Source organism: Strix uralensis, chromosome 1 (genome assembly GCF_047716275.1).
Source record: "Strix uralensis isolate ZFMK-TIS-50842 chromosome 1, bStrUra1, whole genome shotgun sequence".
Classification (NCBI taxonomy): Eukaryota; Metazoa; Chordata; class Aves; order Strigiformes; family Strigidae; genus Strix; species Strix uralensis.
Genome location: NC_133972.1, coordinates 11,899,367 through 11,918,078, shown reverse-complemented (window position 1 = coordinate 11,918,078; position 18,712 = coordinate 11,899,367). Strand labels below are relative to the sequence as shown.

Below are 18,712 nucleotides of genomic sequence, written 5' to 3'. Positions count from 1 at the left end.
AGTGGGTCAAGTTCTGCGTAGAAAGGCCATTTGATTCTTAAGGGGTTTTTTTTGATAGGCTAGTAATGACACCATCCACAATAGAGAGTAAAGTACACTCTTTGTTGGTAAAAAATAAGAATTCCATGAGCAACATCCGAGTTTCATTTCTGAACAAAAGCAGAATATTTGGAATCAAATTAGAGGCTATGCCTCCCCTTCTAAGCATACATAATATTTGGGAATAAATACAAATTTAAATAATATTTGGTAAAGCTGACAATAATTATGATGGCCCAGCTTCAAAGGACTGTTGATCAGGTTGGCTTAGATATGTACCTAAAATATTTGAACACTGGCAACTTAGGCTATTTTTTAGGACAGAAATTCTTATGTGATAAGACTTTCTCATGACATTTGTGGCAGCTGCTGGCTGGAGCTGTGCTGGAAATACTTTTAAGCTGGCCTGTGGTCTGAGGATTTAGTGCATCCCTTTTCTGTCCTAACCAAAACAGCAGGGTAAATGCCCAGAGAAATGTAAAAAGTAATCTGTCAAAGGGAGAGATTTCTTCCTCACTACTACAGGCTCAAAGGGTTTTTTTTAAACCAGAAGAACCTCAGAGACACAAACCCTTCATATATGCACAACTGATTTTTAAATAACAACATCCTATAGATGGAATACTTAATCTTACTTGAAAGAAAAGATACTCAACAGAAAGACCTTCCCTTCACATTACTATCCATCATTTAGTTAAAGTATCAGTGAAGTTAAGTACATTTTAAATAATTCAGACAGATACCATTATCTTGGTCTCTGGGATACTACTTCTCTATTTATTCAGAAAAGACAAAGAAGCAAGCAAGCAAAACAGAAGAACAATTTTCACAAAAATTGAAGAGTGCATCTAGACTCATCCCCAAAATAAGGCAGGTCAGCCAGTGCTGAGTTCTGCATGGCCATCAGCTGCTACCAGGATCTGAGCTAAAACTCCTGTGACTGCCATGGGGAGCTTAAGGGTAACACTATCAAAGGGACTCAAGTCCCATTAAAAATATCTGGTGTGTGGTATTCTAAGGATGGAATTTATGTAATTTAATTTAGCCACCTAACATTAGAAGTCCAGTTGTAGACTGCCATTCAAGCTTTCTCTAGTCAATGTAGAGCGTGAGGAATCTCTGGAAGGTGATTCATCTCAGGCTAAAATGCATGCCTGAGATCAGTGAGATGTTTTATTCTTCAGGAATGCCTATTTCTTTCAGTGGTGACAGAGAACACTAAGCAACTAGCTTAGATTTGATGCAGCCTAAGCTAACTTTCACGTGGTTAAAATTAGGGAAAACAAATTCAGCCAAGAGTCTGAAGAGATGTAGGACTCCACCGAGGACCAAAGTAAATTCCAATATTGACCTACAGCCTCTAAGTCATTTGGAAAACAGTTGCCTTTTTGTTGACTATCTGAATATCTCAGCTGTACAAAGAAGGATAACATAATTTAAAAAAAAAAAAAACTGAGAAAAAAAAATCACAGACACTTTTTCCAGGGAAGAGGCTCAATCTTTTTTTTTTTTTTTCTCTTTTGTGAGTTACTACTAAAATAAGACAATGCTTTGAGAAGACTTCACTGGTTGAAAAGCTGTTCAACACATGCATGAAATGAAACTTGTTTGACCATCCCTGTCTATCACAAACATAAACACAGAGACAGAGATGATTCACTTAAATGACTTCAACTTGACTGGTAATATCTTGACACATTTCACTGGGGAGGGTATAACTTACATAGCTCTTAAAAAGTAAGTTTAAAAAAAGGACACCGCAATGACTGTGGACTGAAGATTTATTAGAAAGATTCCCTAACCATCTCTTGGAAGTCAAATTTCCACGTTCTGTGTAAACTCAGTGAGAAATTGCCTTCTTGACATGATGCTCATTTATCTCTCCTCACTCTGTGTTCTTTGAGGGCTCCTTTTGCATCATTTGTTGGGTAGTATGAGGCCGATTTAAACATTTCTACATTTGTGCTGTTGCCAGAGACTATAGTGATTTAGTGAATCAGGCATGCATCATTCATGTTTGTTCCCTCTTTTCACTGCATATGATTTTAAGGAGAAATAAAATGCAAGAGGGAGCCAAGGGTACAACTTACCTCAGTAAATGCTTTTTAGGAGGGGTGCTTTCCATTGATGGATCAGGTTTTGAGAATTTGAGCTCGACTCAGTAATATTTAACATATACATTTTTATCTATGTTCAGAAAAAAAGGCTTTTGTTGTAGCATACTTGCTTGTGACATTTTATTCTCAAAATACAGGATGTAATACATTGTTGGTTAAGGACTTCCATGTAAGCAAAGCTTTAACTATTCATCGTTGTATATAACAGAAGTATGAAGGTATTTGAACAGGCAAATGCTTCTGTATATTACTAACAGTATTTCTAGGTCAGTAGTCTAACATTCAGATTTTAAATAATTACACTGAGAAGCTGGCAAAAAGCTTGTCTAGATTTTGTCCTGTACTCCCTTCCAACACTCCATTATACTCGGATAAAAACATAGTTTGTGATTGTAATTTTAGATCATTTTCAATCAGTTCTTAGACTTCATAGATGAGGATCATATCAGACCTTCCTTTGCCTTTCTGTACCTGGTGAACTGAGCATCAGGTAGTTTGCTTCTCTTTGGACCTTCGAGAAGAAAACTTAAAAATCAAAATACCAGCTTTTCTAAGCAGGTTTTCGTCTTGGATGTTGTGGCAAAAATTCTCTGAAGAAGAATGTGGCGTTCTTTGCTAACATCAATTACATGCTATTCTCATTCAAAGTTGGGGGACTTTATGATCTATCCACCCTCTGTGCCCACAGATTCTTAAACTTTCTGCTTTAGCTAAAGAAGTATCCTTCAATAACGTCCTTAAACAACTTCTGTTTCCAAATTCACGTATCTACTTGAGAGCAAAGATAGGTGACTGTCTCCTACATGTGTCTTCACCTGAACAGTGACGGCTGGGACATTTCAGTGTGTCAGAGTTATGACAGACATGCTCCTGGGTATAAATATAGACTATCCAGAAGAACAACATATAGATTTAAACATATAGAGTAGTGCACTGTAGGTGTTAATAATAGAAGTGAGAGACTGCACATGTAAAACCCATACATCACTATCTGTACAATTAAAATCAACAGATCTGTAGTGCAGATCCCAGAAGATGTCATTTAAACACCTGAAAATGGAAGTCACCTCCCAACACTTTGGAGGGGGCTGTGGAGGTGATGTTCATCAACATGAGAGACGTGTCAAGAAACAGGCAGACCATGCCATCCTGTGGGCAGGGGTTGGGAAACCTTTCCCACGCAGTTCTGCTAACAAACCTCAATTTTCTTGACCTTTTAAATAGTCCACTCTGGCCTCTTGTGTAGAGCTGCCAACAGTACCAGACTAGATGGTACCTCCTAGTAATGAAAGGATAGTGTGTTATCACACAGCATCCTTTAACTTCCACTTTGCAGACATTCACTAATACTTATATCTTGGTGAGAAATTGAGCCCTTAGAAAAATACAGGCCTAGTTTTATTCCCCAGTTAATAGATTGCAGACAATTATGACCTGTCTACAGTCATGATTACACACTTCAAACATTACACTAGAGACAGCTTTGAGGTAAAAGAGAGCAACACAGCATCTTTCATGCCAAGATGAGAAGGTTTAGTTTGTTTTCATTTGTGACCAGAATACAGGTCCAACAGATCCCAGAGACAGAAACATGACTCAAGGAGGTAATTAAAATATTTGTAATTTGGGGTCCCTGTGGGTACCTGAGGGTATCTTTCCTGAGGAGATGAGCGTGAAGGTTCAGGTAGGCCTATGTTCAGCTGTGTATGTGTATATGTACACAGATGCATGTGTTCATGTAAGTGGTAAGCAATTCACTTGAAGAAAATGTAGACATATACTCTATTTAAAATGTTTTAGGATTTTGGCAGGATATGGCAATAAGACTTACAGGGCATTCTTCTGGATTGGCCGTGGGAGGCCTGATGGTGTATTGTACAATTCCTAAAATAGGACTAAAGACCTATATTTAAGTAACTGAATCTCACAAACAGCATGTGACAAAGAGCTGTTGGCAGGAAATGAAAATGGTAGAGATAGGGGAAGTAGAACAGGAACGAGGGAATTGGATACCTTGGAATGTCTGGGGATCTGTCGCCGACATTGGCACTAGGTATCTGTTCATCCATACTCTTGTTTCCACATGGTTTTATGCTTCCACTTATGGAAGGAACCGAAAGAGCAAAACCAGGACGGGTGACACTGAGCTAAAGCTAATAAAAAAAATTGAAAAGGAAAGAAGAGGGAAGTTTAACACACCAGTTGGTGCCAACTCCCCCTCAAAGCTAGTGCACTGCATGAGCCTGATATCATCTTTTCACTTTGAGACTGTCTGTCTATCTGTGCTAGCAAATAAGATATATCTCAGCTTAATGCACAGCCTGCAACGAAGGGAGCGGATTAGGCCTCTGGAGATGATGACTAAGAAGTTAAAATTAAACTTTTTTTCAGTTGGGCTGCAATGACCTATTTATACAATTTCTTTCTTGATAGCTAGCTTTTTTTAACATTACAAGATGTACCTGGCCTCTCTCATCTCTCTCTAAACTGTCTCCCTGATGTCCTGATCACTCTCTGATCTATTTCTCTATCTGCTGGGTGGATGCTAATATGACATATCCAACCTCTAAAACAAACCATTTATTTTGAAACTTGGCTATGTCAGAGTATTTGATGCGTCAAACATTAAAATGAATGTATATTTGGATATTGGGTACATCATGTCTTGATATTAAATTATCTGCTGAAAAGTGGATTGATTTTTAAACTGGCAGGATATATGTATTGCTTCCTTGAATCTCTAGCACGAAGCTAGACATGAGGGGAGACTAGGAAAGGTTCTCTATAAAACAGAGACAGAATTGCTCAAGGGCTATGAGTGTTTTCTTTATATTAATAAATTCTTTTTTGTGCTTAAGGAAAGAGATTCTGTCATTCTCTTCCATTATTATGTGACAATAATACATTAATCTTCTATGAGAGATACTTATCCTAGAGATAATATTTAATTAATGTGCAAAGAAGGAAGTTTAAGTGAAAAAGGTACTTTAAAAATCATATATATTTAATAACATTGGCATAGATATTTCAAAGTCCTTTTTTTCTTTTTGATATCTGGGCCATTTACATACATACATGCTGAAGCCTAACGCTGTCAGTATCTGAAGAAAAATGACAAACTGAGATATACTTTTAGAAAGATAGATTGGGTGTCCATTCATGGTTAAGACTGTGATTTTTTCTGCTTGACCTTTCCCTGCCACTGTTCACAGATCAACACATAGGAAAAGACATCACACAATTCTTTGCGATACTCTAGATTCAAACCAGAAGACAGAGAATCCTTCCTCTTACAGGACAACTCCTGTTCACTGTGCTACTTGGAAGCTTGTGGGTCTGCATGCAGAAGCCTATGGGTCTGCATCTGGCTGGTTATCACTGTAAATTTTCAATGAATACAACTCAGTTGTTTATCAAATGAATCAATCAAGTACTTCCGCAATTTCCTCCTCCTCTTTATGTGAAAACTGCTTAGGGAAGACATTTTTCTATTTTCAAATTCTTCACAAGATATTGCTAAAATATCTGGCCTCCTCATCCTTTCAGATTTTGGAACAAATACTGGCTGCACTGCAAACATGGGACCCCCAGATTTCCTCTCCTCACCTGTATCTCTATGACATTCACGCACAGATGTCAAGACCACAGACCGACAAGAAAGCCATTGGTCTTCATTCATGCATGAAGACTTATGACTTCTAAGAAATTCCAAACCTTCCCAAAACAGCAGCAGTGCTCCACCAGTGAGTCAAGGACCTTAAATATTTAGTGTTTTACATTAACTTCCACTTTTGGCAGAGTCATCTGGCTTTTTTCCCCTCTGCCTGAATAGCCCTTCTTCTTTTCTTTTTTCTGATATCAATGCCTGTTGAGCAGAAAGTAAAATTCTGACACTGGGAAAAAGCACTTGATATCTGCAGGATAAATGAGATAAAATCTAAATAAAAGTAAGCACTACACAAAGAACTATATATATATATATATTTTTTTTTTTTTTTTCAGAAATGATGAAGCACGTCTGGAAAGCCAACTCAGACAAATTCTCTGATTTGGTCCACTATTTCCTCTGTTTTCCTACAGCCTTTCTATACTCCAGTGTGCAGAGCATTCCCTTATAAGAAGCTCTGGAGACCCTAAAGGAGAAATCCCAAATTAAGAATAGTCTTGGATTCCACTCCAATGTGCATCTCATACAGCAGGATTTCCATCATCTCTGGTTGAACAATGATGTGTCCTCAAATTGTTCTCAACTTTGTCAACTCCTGAAGGCATGCAGTGTTGCAATATTCCTAAGCATGACACTTACAGTGTTTGGGAAACATCAGTAATATAGAAAGCACATTTATCAGCACCATCTACATGCACCAACTCTGTCCACTGCTTTGTTTATGTCATCTTAAAGAATTCTCAATGAACTTAGGAAAACTTCAGCCTTTGCCTTTAAGTTCCTCTGTGGTGTGGTTCCAAGGAATCTAAATGGCCACCTAATGCTCCTGGATGAAATCTATAATTACCAGATTTTCCAGGATAATAATGGTCAAACCTCTGTGCACAGCAGAGTTTGTTTTGAAGGGAAGGTCAAGGACTTGGAATGAATTCCCACAGTAACTGAAGGCACTCCTTGGTTTATCACCTCTGGCTTCACCACATTCTGATACAAAAGCTAAGCACATTTCTGTAATCTGCCTTTCTCTAATGCAAATATAAGTAATATGCATCTCTAAGAAATTCCTTCATAAATATTTTTAAATTCCAATAAAACCAAAACTTTAAAAGGAAAGTGAAGCAAACAAATTCCTAACAGACAAAACCAAATGCCCATATCAAATGTGCGACTCTATTCTACAAGCTTCTCCTGGGAGGAAGACCAATCCGTGACAGTCACTAGTCATGTTTCTTAATGCGTTACTGGAAGGTGATAAGATATGATGATAAGGAGGGCAGTGTAAGAACCTCCATAGAGCAGAAAGATTTCATTGACTGTGACGTATGTCACTGGTGATAACAATGAAAATTTGCCATGCTTATAGCCACCTCATGATGCTAAGATGAACATATTATAGGAGTGGTAGGTGCTTCTTTTAGTTACTAGTTAGCTTCCATGGAAATGGTAGTTAAGCTGAACTAGTAGTTAGTTTGGTTTTCTCCTCCATGCAAAAGTAATTAAGAAGGCAATGACAAAAGGACAGGTATGTCCTGTATTTCTGACATGAAATAATTAATTTAGATTAGTGAATAACATTTTCAAAAGTACCCAAATGCTTCAGGCTTTTAAGTCTCTCTTCAAAGTATATTTACTCCACCTAGTACAGCGTGCTACCAAGACCCCAGAGCTAGTAACTAATGAGCTAGATCCTCTGTCACCTTGTTGAGAAGCAGAATTAATTAGTCCAGCCATAACACCATACTACCAAGGGTTTTGGCTTCTGGGATCTGTGCTGGTATGGCACTGAGACATGTAAATGTACTGTCTCTTGCAGTTTGCTTGCAATGCTCCGTTACAGTGTATAGACACACCTTCAAGCACTGAGAGTCATAACACTGACTGAAGGAAACTCAGGCTCTTACAGGTACACAAGTTGCTTTTGAAAATAAGACTTGGGCACCTCTGAAAAAAATCTACAGCCGAGATACAGTACCTTGGGCAGAGATCCAGGCAAGAGGCTACAAATCCAAAGTGTGAAGTTTAGTACTCAAAGTAAGATTTGTTGCAAGATAGATGAAAGGAATTTCAGTGGCATTTCTGGACAGATGCTGATCATTTTCAGGCTGATAGAGATTTCAATACACAGTTACCCTTTCTTTGGTAAACCTGTTCAGAGTCTTCAGTTGTGACCCAGTATGGGTCCAGTATATGTTTTCCAGTAAGGAAACATTCTGTACTCTTCTTAAATAATGGTGTTCCCCTTGCAGTTGCTATTTGCAACAAATATTATTTAACATAACAGCTCTTCTCTTGGTAGTTTTTTTTGAATAGCAGAGTCTCCTGTATTAGAGGTTTGACTTCAGCTCATCAGCTAGTCTGAACCAGTATTCATTTTCTTGGAGCTTTGGAGGAAAGTGGTAGTGCTTCTTCTCTAAAGCTGGTGTCTTTGTCCAAACAGGTTGTGAGCTGGTCATACTGTGTTTTTCCAAGATTTTTGCAATGGTTGATTCTTTGGGTAATTAATTTCTGAATCTTTTTTACCCTGCCCTTTTTCTTCTCCTGTGAGAAAATTAGATTCCCTCCATTAAATATGGTGCCACCACAGTGGTTCTAAACTTCTTGTGGTTATGAGGGACTAATTGAATATTACTTTTCCGTGTTGCAGATGGTAACTGTTCTAAATTTCACCGTTTTAAAAAATGTGGATATGGATTTCACAGTTGTTCACAATTGTGGATATCCAAAATTTATGAGTGATCACTGTCTAAAATGGACAGAACAGACTAGCCAGCTCTTGTTTTGGTATAATTAGCCTCCCTCTCTGTGCCTGTCCATTTCAATGAAACTACCAATTTGCATGACCTGAGAGTTTGGTGCATACATTTTTACATTTATGCCGCTGTGGCTAAAATTGAGGTTAGATAAATAGTGCAGTAGAATAAAGACACAGTCAGCAAAAATACGTTAAAAGAATTATTTGTCTTTTGATTCAAATTCACATGGGAGGTAATTAAACAAACAGCCTCCTCGATGTTTAGCTGTGGGGAGAGGAAGCCAACGAAAAAAAAAAATCTTCCCTTACAACTGACCTTTTCTCATAATATGTGCCCTTTTCTTCCTGCAAACCGCAAAACTACATGTATTCAGCCCAGTGAAACTTGAGGGGGAAAACAGAGAGTCAGACTCCACCCAGCAGAAATTCAATATATTAATATGAAGATTAGTCAAAACAGATTCTCCTGGCAAAGGGTTTTCCAAGGAATGTTCTTAAATGCTAGTATTATTTGAGTGTTACAATCCCTCCCTCTAGCCTCTTCCTCAAAACGTGCCTCTTTTATTATCTCAGGCCTGTCATGAAATTTCCTTACTATATACCATTTTGATACCACCAACTCAGATTTCTGTCAATCTTAGCCCTGGGAAGACATTGTTAGAATTCACTATTTAAGCAATTATTGTCTAGATGTTTGTGAACACTGTTAGATGTGAGGGCTAGAGCATTAGTGGTTAGCAGGTATTAGAGCTGCATAGCTGAAACATTATGTAGCACTTATGCGCTAACTAGTGTGATAACACTTGTTAAGAGAAAAGGCTAATGGACGTCACGCACCTGGAGAACTCTATGAATTGCACATATTCAGAAAGACTTTGAGGAGTGTTACACATCATGTGGCTTTGGGCCTCCTAGAACTTCTGGGAGAGGTAAAAAAAAAACAAACAGAAAAACCCAACAAATGACCAACATCCTCCTTTTAAGCCCCCTGAAAAGGCCCACCTTGCATTCCCATTGATAGTAGCCAATTTTATTGGTTAGTGTAAAAAAAAAAAACCTAGGTCACATGCCAGTCTCTGCATATCTTCTTGGAGATGAATGCTAATTTGACAACGCTATCTTTGTACTTTGACCTGTAGCTGTCTGGAGATTCTTGCATCTGTGGTTTATGAGAACTGAAAGTTTTATAAGCAACTTTGCATATACATACTCATTTGATCATCACAGCATACTCTACCAGCAAGAAAAAGGAGGTACAATTGCAGCGTTGAACAAGGTGGTAAAAAAAGCTCAACGTATTAGTACCTTTATTTGTATCTAAACACAAAATTATACTATTGTCACTGAATATGTACTTCAGTGATTTAACAGAAACAGTGTAAATCCCTGTAAAGGTACACATTTCAATATTAGAATATCTTATTTCTATTTAGCTGAAACATCCTCATAATCAGCTGAAATTGAAACAAAAAGTTAATAAACAAATACATAAATAATAAAATCGGGCTCTCCGCTCATTTTTTTCTCACTTGTTTAATGAACTGCATTAAAGTCTACCTTAGACTTAAAAATTGTATTTGCTTTTGGAGGGGAGATAGTCCCAACTGAATAGCATCAGAATAGACAGAAAATGCTACAGTGACCTTTCTCCACACCCTCCAAAAGCAGGCAATGGCCTTGTGTATGGGAACAGAGTGCTCCTAGCACAGTGGCCTATCCTATATTTTCCAGATTGTGGCCTCAGCCACTTTAACTCAAACAAGACAGATGCTACACGTAAAATTATAAACTCAGTTTGCAAGTAATGCTTCCCACACCGGAAAAAAGTAGTTACAGGAAATGGTGAAAATAACAGTACTTCCATGTACATATGTAATAGTTGGGAGGACAGAAATTCCCTTCTGAATGGAAGATACTTCAGCGCTTTCCAAGCCAGTCCACAATGAGGACAACGCTATTTTTTAAAATCCTATTCCGTGTTTTTATTGCACATGACATACTACATTGTACTGTACAGTGTGTGGTGATGAGAAATTCCCTGCTTATTTAATTGTGATCCTTCAACGAATTTGAAAGGGAGCGCTTTATTTCCATTTCTGTAATTTACTAGTTCTTTAGCTGATGATTTTATTAACCCTTGTATTTGAGAACTGATGCTTAGCAAAAAAGAAGACGGAAAAAAAGGCCTTTGGCAGTATTGTGAAGGCCTGGAACTGAATAATGCACTTTAATAATGAGGGATAGAGCTATGGCTTTTGCTGATGGCTGTGACCGGCTCTGTGACCTGATTATGTCGCAGAGTGTCAGCAGCTGAGACACTACAAAAGGGAGCGCATCCCATCAAATCTATCTCCATTGTAATCACTCGCACTGCTGAGAGGCTTGTTAGGAGCAGGGAATCCATCAGGCCTCATTAGCACCATTTACCATCAAGAAGCTCAAAGAGCAAACGTGTACCCTCTCATCAGAATAATGAGAACCAAAGTACTCCTATTATCTAATTGGATCAACAATACCTCTCTCTCTATTTAGTTTCCTGAGCTACTTGTGGACTACAACTCTCAAAAATTATATTTTTTTTGTTAATCGTCAGGGTGGAGCTGTGCTCAAGGCTTTTCATATACAGAAGGTTTTCACATCCAAAGAGCAAGGCATGGGCACAATGAAGCCCAAGTTCCTCCAAGGGCATTTTTAGATACTACTGATGCCATCCCGATTAAATTCACCATTCAATTAAAGTATGTACGGTACAATTACACCATACTTACTTAGGTTTTCCTGTTAACCTATCAGGAAGCAGAATCTATTGCCCTCTTTAACCACATATCATTCATAACCATTCATAATGACAGCTCTTATCATGCTACTTTTTCTAGTCTTTATGGTAAAATGTTATTTTGCAATTGCTGAATTAGGGCGTATTTTTCTCCTATTAGACAACTCCCATCTTTCCAAAAAGGAAATTAAACTTACTCAGGACTTATAGTTAAAATGTATTTGATACTGTTGAAGTCAGGGGACTTAGACAAATGCAACTGAAGACAATTAAGCACTATGTTTTAGCCAAGTAGGAAGCTGGCTTTCATGTAGCATTTGTGGAAACCAGAAGCATCAACCTTGCTTCCATATTTCTGTGGTTCATCTCCTTACAAAGATTAAGAAAACAGCCAAAATACTCATTTCATGTACTTAATAAATATAGTAAAACCCACTCAAAACTCCTAATACTTTCTTTCATTTGCAATAACAGAGTGAAAAAGAGAAATGTCTGGTTGTTACATCTCTGAAGAAACCAAGAGCAGCAATGGCACTAGGATCCTCCTCTAAAGGCAGGCTGAAGCCGAGCGGGTAGACAGTTTCTCTTTGAAATCAGTGTGTCTACTGACAGGGTGGAATCTAGCAATTCTGCTACCCTGGCCTTTAAATTTAAGATATGAAAGCCGAGTCCTGCAAACACTTCCTGGAAAGTGCTGAGGGCAAACAGAATGTAAGCAGCATTACATGGGCCAATAGCTCTTCATAATATGCCTCTGAAAATGAAAATTTGATTTAGAGTCCTCTACCTGTACTATATCAAATTAATCAGGTGATCTAATCATATTATTCCAATGGATTAGGTCTCTTTGCTACAGCAGTCTTGGGGAGCTGTGGTATTATGGCTCTTATTGCCAACCAAAGCAAAAAAAATAAATAAATTATGATACCATAATTGTGAATTCAATAATTAAATTAATAACAAATACACTATATAAATGATTGTTAATATAGATAATGTTGTTACTGTGATTGTAAGAACTTCTAGACTATTGGGAATTAAGGCCATGCCACATGTCATTTAAAAGATCATTTCCCTAAATTTGCCATAGGATCTTAGGTTTGACCTATAGCTTAATGTCTCCAGGGATTACTGATCACCATATATTTAGCTAGACAGATGGACATCTACAAGCCCTGAATTTCTACAACAGAAGCAGCATATAATTACAAAGATTGCACATACAAACAGGCTGGTAAGCCATCCAGCCTTATATTTGCTGGAGTGAATTTTGGGTGTCACACTTGTGATTCTTTGAAAGGGGCAATTTTGAAAGGGCAGATTCTTAACATATGATGGAAATCTGGCTCCTTAACGAGTCCAAGCAGAAAATTCAGAAATGGAGTATCCTAAATTACTATTCACTTATGCTCCCAATTTTGAAGAAACGTACCTTTCAGTTTTTGCTCAGTTGCTATAATTTTATTAATTTGCAAGGAATGTAATTTAATTTCTGGAATGTAGTTTAACTACACTGAATAGTCCTGTTTTGTAGACTGATAGCTTCAGAAGTGTGCTCTAAGCAGTATGGGTTTATGCTGAATATTATAAAAATGGGTGTTATATTACACACTTATTATCAATATCTATATTGTGGTGAGGTCTGCAGTACTGATTATAAACCAAGGAACATTTGTAAAAACAAGTAATAAAAAGACAGCCCTTATTTAAAAGAGCTAGGCAAACAGATAGATTCTGTGATTTTATCCAACAATAGGGAAGATTCTTCCTTTCTATTCTCTTTTTCTGCAACCTGTGGAATTATTGGACTTTACATTATGTGTGGAATAAACAAGACTCAGCCTGAGGGAATCCATAGTTTCATTCAGTGATATCTTCACAGTAGTATTTTTTTTAAACATACAATGAATGGCCACAATTAGCTTTTGCTTTCTGTGGAGAATGTGTAAAGTGAAAACTATCGAAAAACTAGCCTGGGTTTATATCTTCAGCTCTTACAATGAACATCTTTGGTGCCAAGTGCCTCATGTGAGTGGTGATTGTGAACCATTTCTGGAGCCAGATAGAAGCTAGCAGGCTTCTAGGTTGGAGCTGATCTGACTATGAGTTATAGGTATTATAACCAACTTTTCTTCCAAACCAATACCCCATCCCTCCAGAAATCTTAATAGGCTTTTGAGAGCCTCCATTTAAAGCTGGCTGCATAAAATGATCCTTTGATGAAAAGGGATTGAAACAAGGGTTAAAGTAGACATTGAAAGGTTATTGTAGAGGGCACATTGTTCATACAATCCTCCTTTAATATGTGTGGTGTGCACCTGCGATAAGATGATTCATTAGATAAGGCCTCACTTTGACAAGCTCCATCGTTCAACCCTCGGGGTAGTGATGGAACAATTCTGCACCCACCCAGTAAATATAACAAGGTCAGCATTTTTTTTTTCTGGGACTTGGATGGTGATAGTGAATCTTAGGATGCATCTTTGTTTATGTGTTATGTTAAAAAAAAAAAAAAAGTGGGGCTCCTATAAAGTATTGTCTTTTATTTTTTATGGGCCAAAATAAAAAATGTCACCCCTGTTCCAATTAAAATCACGGTGACTGAAAATTACCAGGAAAAAACCCTGCTTTTCATGTTTTTTTTTTTCCCTGTAGTAAACAGTAAAAGCAGAAACTAAACTTCAGATTCACATTTCATCCAAGCTGCATCATTTCCATAAATGTTTACCAGGGCCTAACATCCACATAAGCACTGTGGATATCACCATACACCCAATTCATAGCATTTAGAATAATGACATTCAAATTACTCAGCTACCAGGTCCAGCTATAAGTTATACTGACAGATTTGTTGCACTGACTTTATGTGAAACAAGTAGTTGTGTTAATTTTTGTCCTAGTAAATGCAATAAAGAATGACAGTGGCCACAACCTGAAAGCTACTTAAGCATGCTGCATCAATGGAATTATTTATATATATATGGATTCAGATGCATACCTCTCTGCATCGTATTAAGACTGAAACTCAAACAGTTTGCAATAAATAAAGAGTTCCCAAATGTAGATAATGCTCAATCTCTCTTAGACACACCATAAACATTGTCCAAGTTTCTGTTTGGAAAATTTTCTTTACAGCAAAAGTTTCTTACAAATTTGCATTACAGAGCAGCGGATTCATTGCAAATTGCTTACCTTAGTTAATCAGAAAATAAGTAAGCCACCTAGTTAAACCCATCCCAGATACTTCATTACAATTTAAGTTGTGTTCCTTCACTTAAAACATTTAACACCTTTTTAGAAATGAACTAATACAGAAAAGCTACAATTTGCAAAAAAAGTGTAGACTTAATAGAACAGTAGCACTTTAACATAGTTGTCTGTTATTACCCATACATAAGTGGAAGAAGACAGCTGGTATGTTTGTTAAGAATCACAGGGTTGCTGGACTTTTAAAATACCATATTATTGCACTATTGTGATCTTTTCAAAAGGTTGAATTAAAATAAAACAAACCTTAAGCCTTTTCTGTCTTGGAAACACTTTCTAACAGCTCCTAACTTCCTCCCAGTTCACAGACTTTCCATTTCTTACCTTGTCTGGCAAATCAATATTTATTTATCTTCAATATGTGCACTTTTAAATTGCTGTCATACAAGCGGAACTCATTTTTGTCCTAGGATGAGCCTGCCATCAGAATTCACTGTTTGCTCCATCTTCTACTCACCTGTCCTTGTGCATTAGTGACGAGTTGACCTGTGACCCCCTGAAGACTGGAGAGGGCATTGCCAAAGGCCTGGGAGCTTGCTATTGAGCCCATGGCTGCTGCTGCGGCAGCCGCTGCTGCTTGACTTGCTAGCGGATTATTAACCAGCTGAAAAAAGAAAGAAAAGATCAGGGTAAAACCCCCAACAAACACAGAAACGCAGAGTGCTAACTGGACAACATAAAAGCCATTGTGCTAGTGTGGGTAAAAAACTGTCTACTCCACGAGCTTGAGTAGTTTTGAGAGGTTCTTATTTCTGAGGCTTTGGTGTCTTTGACAATGAATAGTTTTAAAAAAGCCAGAGGAAATTCCATGTTAGTACTGAAGAATAAAACTCTCTTTTTATACCCTTTATTCTCTTTTCTTTTTTAAGTTATGCTTGATGTGTTTCTTTAGGTTCAATGTGCTAATACAGCAGATGTAGCAGCCTAGTCCTGCTGTAAACAGCAATCAGTGAAAGATTAGCATTTGATTTGAATGGGAGTGGGATATTTACTTGGAGATATTCAGAACAGAGACTATTTTACTAATGACCCCAGAAATAAGAAAAATCTGCAGATCCTTTTATAACCTTAAAGAATTGGTCTCAACATTAGATAAATCACAGCAGAGGACTCAACCCTGTGATAAAGCTCACAAGCAATCAACTAAAAATTCAAAATTCATTTGCAAAATATGAAACTAAGCAACTTACTGCTTCTCAACTGCGAATGATTAATTGCAGGACTCATAAATTTTAAGGAAGTGAGTTGTACTGCCCGTTTCAGTTGGTTCTACCCGGGTGCTCCATATAAAGCATAGAGCACAGTCATGGCTTTCACCTTAGGAGACTATGGGAATCTCACAGAGGAACACTTCTATCAACACTTGGGTTTATCAAACATACAAAATATGTGTTCCTCTGTCAGAATCAAATGTCCTATGGGAGGTGGCTTGCTCCCTGGATTATTGTGAAGTTTATGTTTTTTCACCCTTTTCTGAGAATGGACAAACTCTGAACAAAGCACACAGGGATGACAGTAAAAAAAAAAAAAAAAAAAAATTTAAAAAAATGTTGGGAACCATCACCACTGGGACAGTTGTCCTGAGAACAATCAAACTGAGCTCAACAGGCTGAAAATGTATTTTAGAGTAGGTTTGCCCCCGAGGAATCATTGCATTTTAGCAGAACTTGCAAAATGTATATTAGCAGGGTAAAGTAGCCAGAAGGTTGAGGGAGAAAAAAGTCTGGGAACAGCAAAGAGGTTATTTCTTAGGCTGATGTGAAAATGCTGAAGTTAACTCAGAAAAGCTTAATGTTTGAGCTGAAATTAGTAGGAGTTCTAAGTCCTTAGATGATGAGTAAATTATCAATACTAGTGAAATGGAGAATCACAGACACCAGTAAGGGATGCACTCCACAGACAGGCTCTGCTTCAAAATAGGTTATAAAAAATTAATCAGTGATTAGTAGATGATTTAAGCATGTTACAGATATGAGTAGTGTGTATGTTATAGATGTTTAGAAGCCCATCAGTAGAAGATGTCAGATATGGTTATAATCTATGCTTATAAGAAACCGACTTGTCTGTTGGACATGGGAAACCTACAACAATTGATTGGTCATACATTAAAACATCTATTAATCATTCATTAGCCCTTCATGAAGTATTTATAAATGGAACCTTGATATAAAGTGTTGCCTAAAGGGGCACCTTGGGCACATCCAATCCCTCCAGAAATTGTAAAGTAAATAACTAAATAAAGATTAGTAGCAATGCTGGACAGAAAAGATGACATTGTTGGAGGAAATATTTTGATTTGGAAAAAATTGTTATATGAATCTCCAAAACCAGTCTGCAGCATCCCATGTCTAGAAAATCAAGCAGGAATAAAACACAAAGGGGGAAACTGCACTGACTGCTTGACTAGCAGTCCTGATGAGCTGTGAAGAGAGCAGAGATGGGCACAAGGACCAAAGTGAAGTTCAGTAACTGGATGGGGGGTGCAAATAATTCCACTGACTGCACAAGGTGTGAGCCCAAATGTAGTTGCATGCACTCCTCAGTGAGTTGGGTGGTAGTGCCTGAGCACAGCTGTTTAATGCCAGATAACAATGTAAATAAACTTGTCAATTTTCTGCTCAGAACAGTGACATTTCTTTATTGTCCAGATGAGAAGCTGGTAAACCTGGCCTTTCTCCACAGCACTTCATGGGCAGCACTAGGACTTGGAGTAATTCACTTGTAGCTGTTAATACTTGGAGAAGAAAGGGGCAGCATCAAAAACTTTCAGAAAAGGCTTTCTATGATCTTATTAGAAATCCACAAATTCCTGCACCTATGAGCCTACAGCATCTGACCACAGGTATAAATGATAATCTTTCCGTGGCTACCTGACATCAGCTAAGAAACTACACTAGCTGCTATAGTTTATGGCTTCAGTTGCATATAGGAACAGTTACTTGGGGAGCATAAGTAAGATGGTGAATCTAGAAACTACAAAGGGTTAAAACCTTCTAAAAATCAGACTATCACTTCCTAGAATCTCCTTTCTATTTTTCTTGTTCCAGTTTACAAAAACTGTACATTTTCAAATACAACAATAAAATTTAATTACAACAAACCCTGGAGACACTCAGGATTGCTTTTAGTTGCATCACAGAGATAAGCTACTTATTAAAAATGATGGCAGAGGCAATGATATGCATAGGTACCCTGGGTAGTACCATGTTCCAGGAAAAATCTCACTGAATGGGCCAACTCATAGGGTAAGGGACTTCCAAGTGCATATAAAAATATCCCTATCTATTCACAAGTCTGATTAAAAATCAGAAGATGCATTTTTCTTTGAGCACTTTGGGAAGCTGTTGACTGCAAGTTACACTCTGTTAAACTGACCCCTTTTATATCATGTGCAAATTGGAGATGAAGAAATACACCTCATTTCCTTATGTCTGGACACCAAGGTAACTTCCAACACATTATATCTTGGTTTTATTTTAAAAATAAAATCTCTGACTTCAGAGATTTATGCCATTTCTCAGTGCAGGTTGGATCCCTGAGAGCAATTATTAGAAATATTAGAAATAAATTATGAAAGATCCCACAAAGAGCTCTTCCCATTTTGTTTTTGTATTTAAATAATGATTTAATTTGGAAGGCTGAGACATTTGGAGCTGTCAATTCCAGTGCCCAAATTTCTGCTCCCACTCAAACCACCAGTCATTACAGCAGGTAATAGCGATCTTAGTTTAAAGCGACAGGCCAGCCCTCTCAAGGATGCGTCCGCTAATGACATGATTATATGAGGAAGCAAACTTTATGAGGAAGAATCTTGTAATAACCGAGTAGCTTCAGTACATTTTTCTGACTTTCCAAAGCTAAACTTTTAAAGGAAAAGCATATGAAAGTTGTTCTGCTCTAATTCAGTGTAAAGCAGGAGCTGTTCCACTGCTGCTAACAGATCTCACACAAACCAAACTAACCTGTAAAATGATGGGGGATGAAAGGGGCACTACTTATAAGATCCTAAAACTGTGACATGTGAAGTGAGAGTTTCTAGGGTTAAGAAAGAGTCTTCAAAAAGAACAATTTCCAGAAAAGTGTGGTAGAATCAA

The 18,712-nt window shown here is 37.6% G+C and overlaps 1 protein-coding gene across 2 annotated transcripts in view; it reads right to left on the bottom strand.

Moving 5' to 3' along the window:
• The window catches only part of POU6F2 (POU class 6 homeobox 2), a 318,794-nt gene that overhangs the window by 47,866 nt on the left and 252,216 nt on the right, over positions 1 to 18,712 (bottom strand). For both annotated transcript variants that reach the window (XM_074886724.1, XM_074886634.1), the window contains one exon: positions 15,076 to 15,222. In XM_074886724.1, coding sequence (XP_074742825.1) covers positions 15,076 to 15,222 — 147 coding nt within the window. The remainder of the gene's footprint in view (positions 1 to 15,075; positions 15,223 to 18,712) is intronic.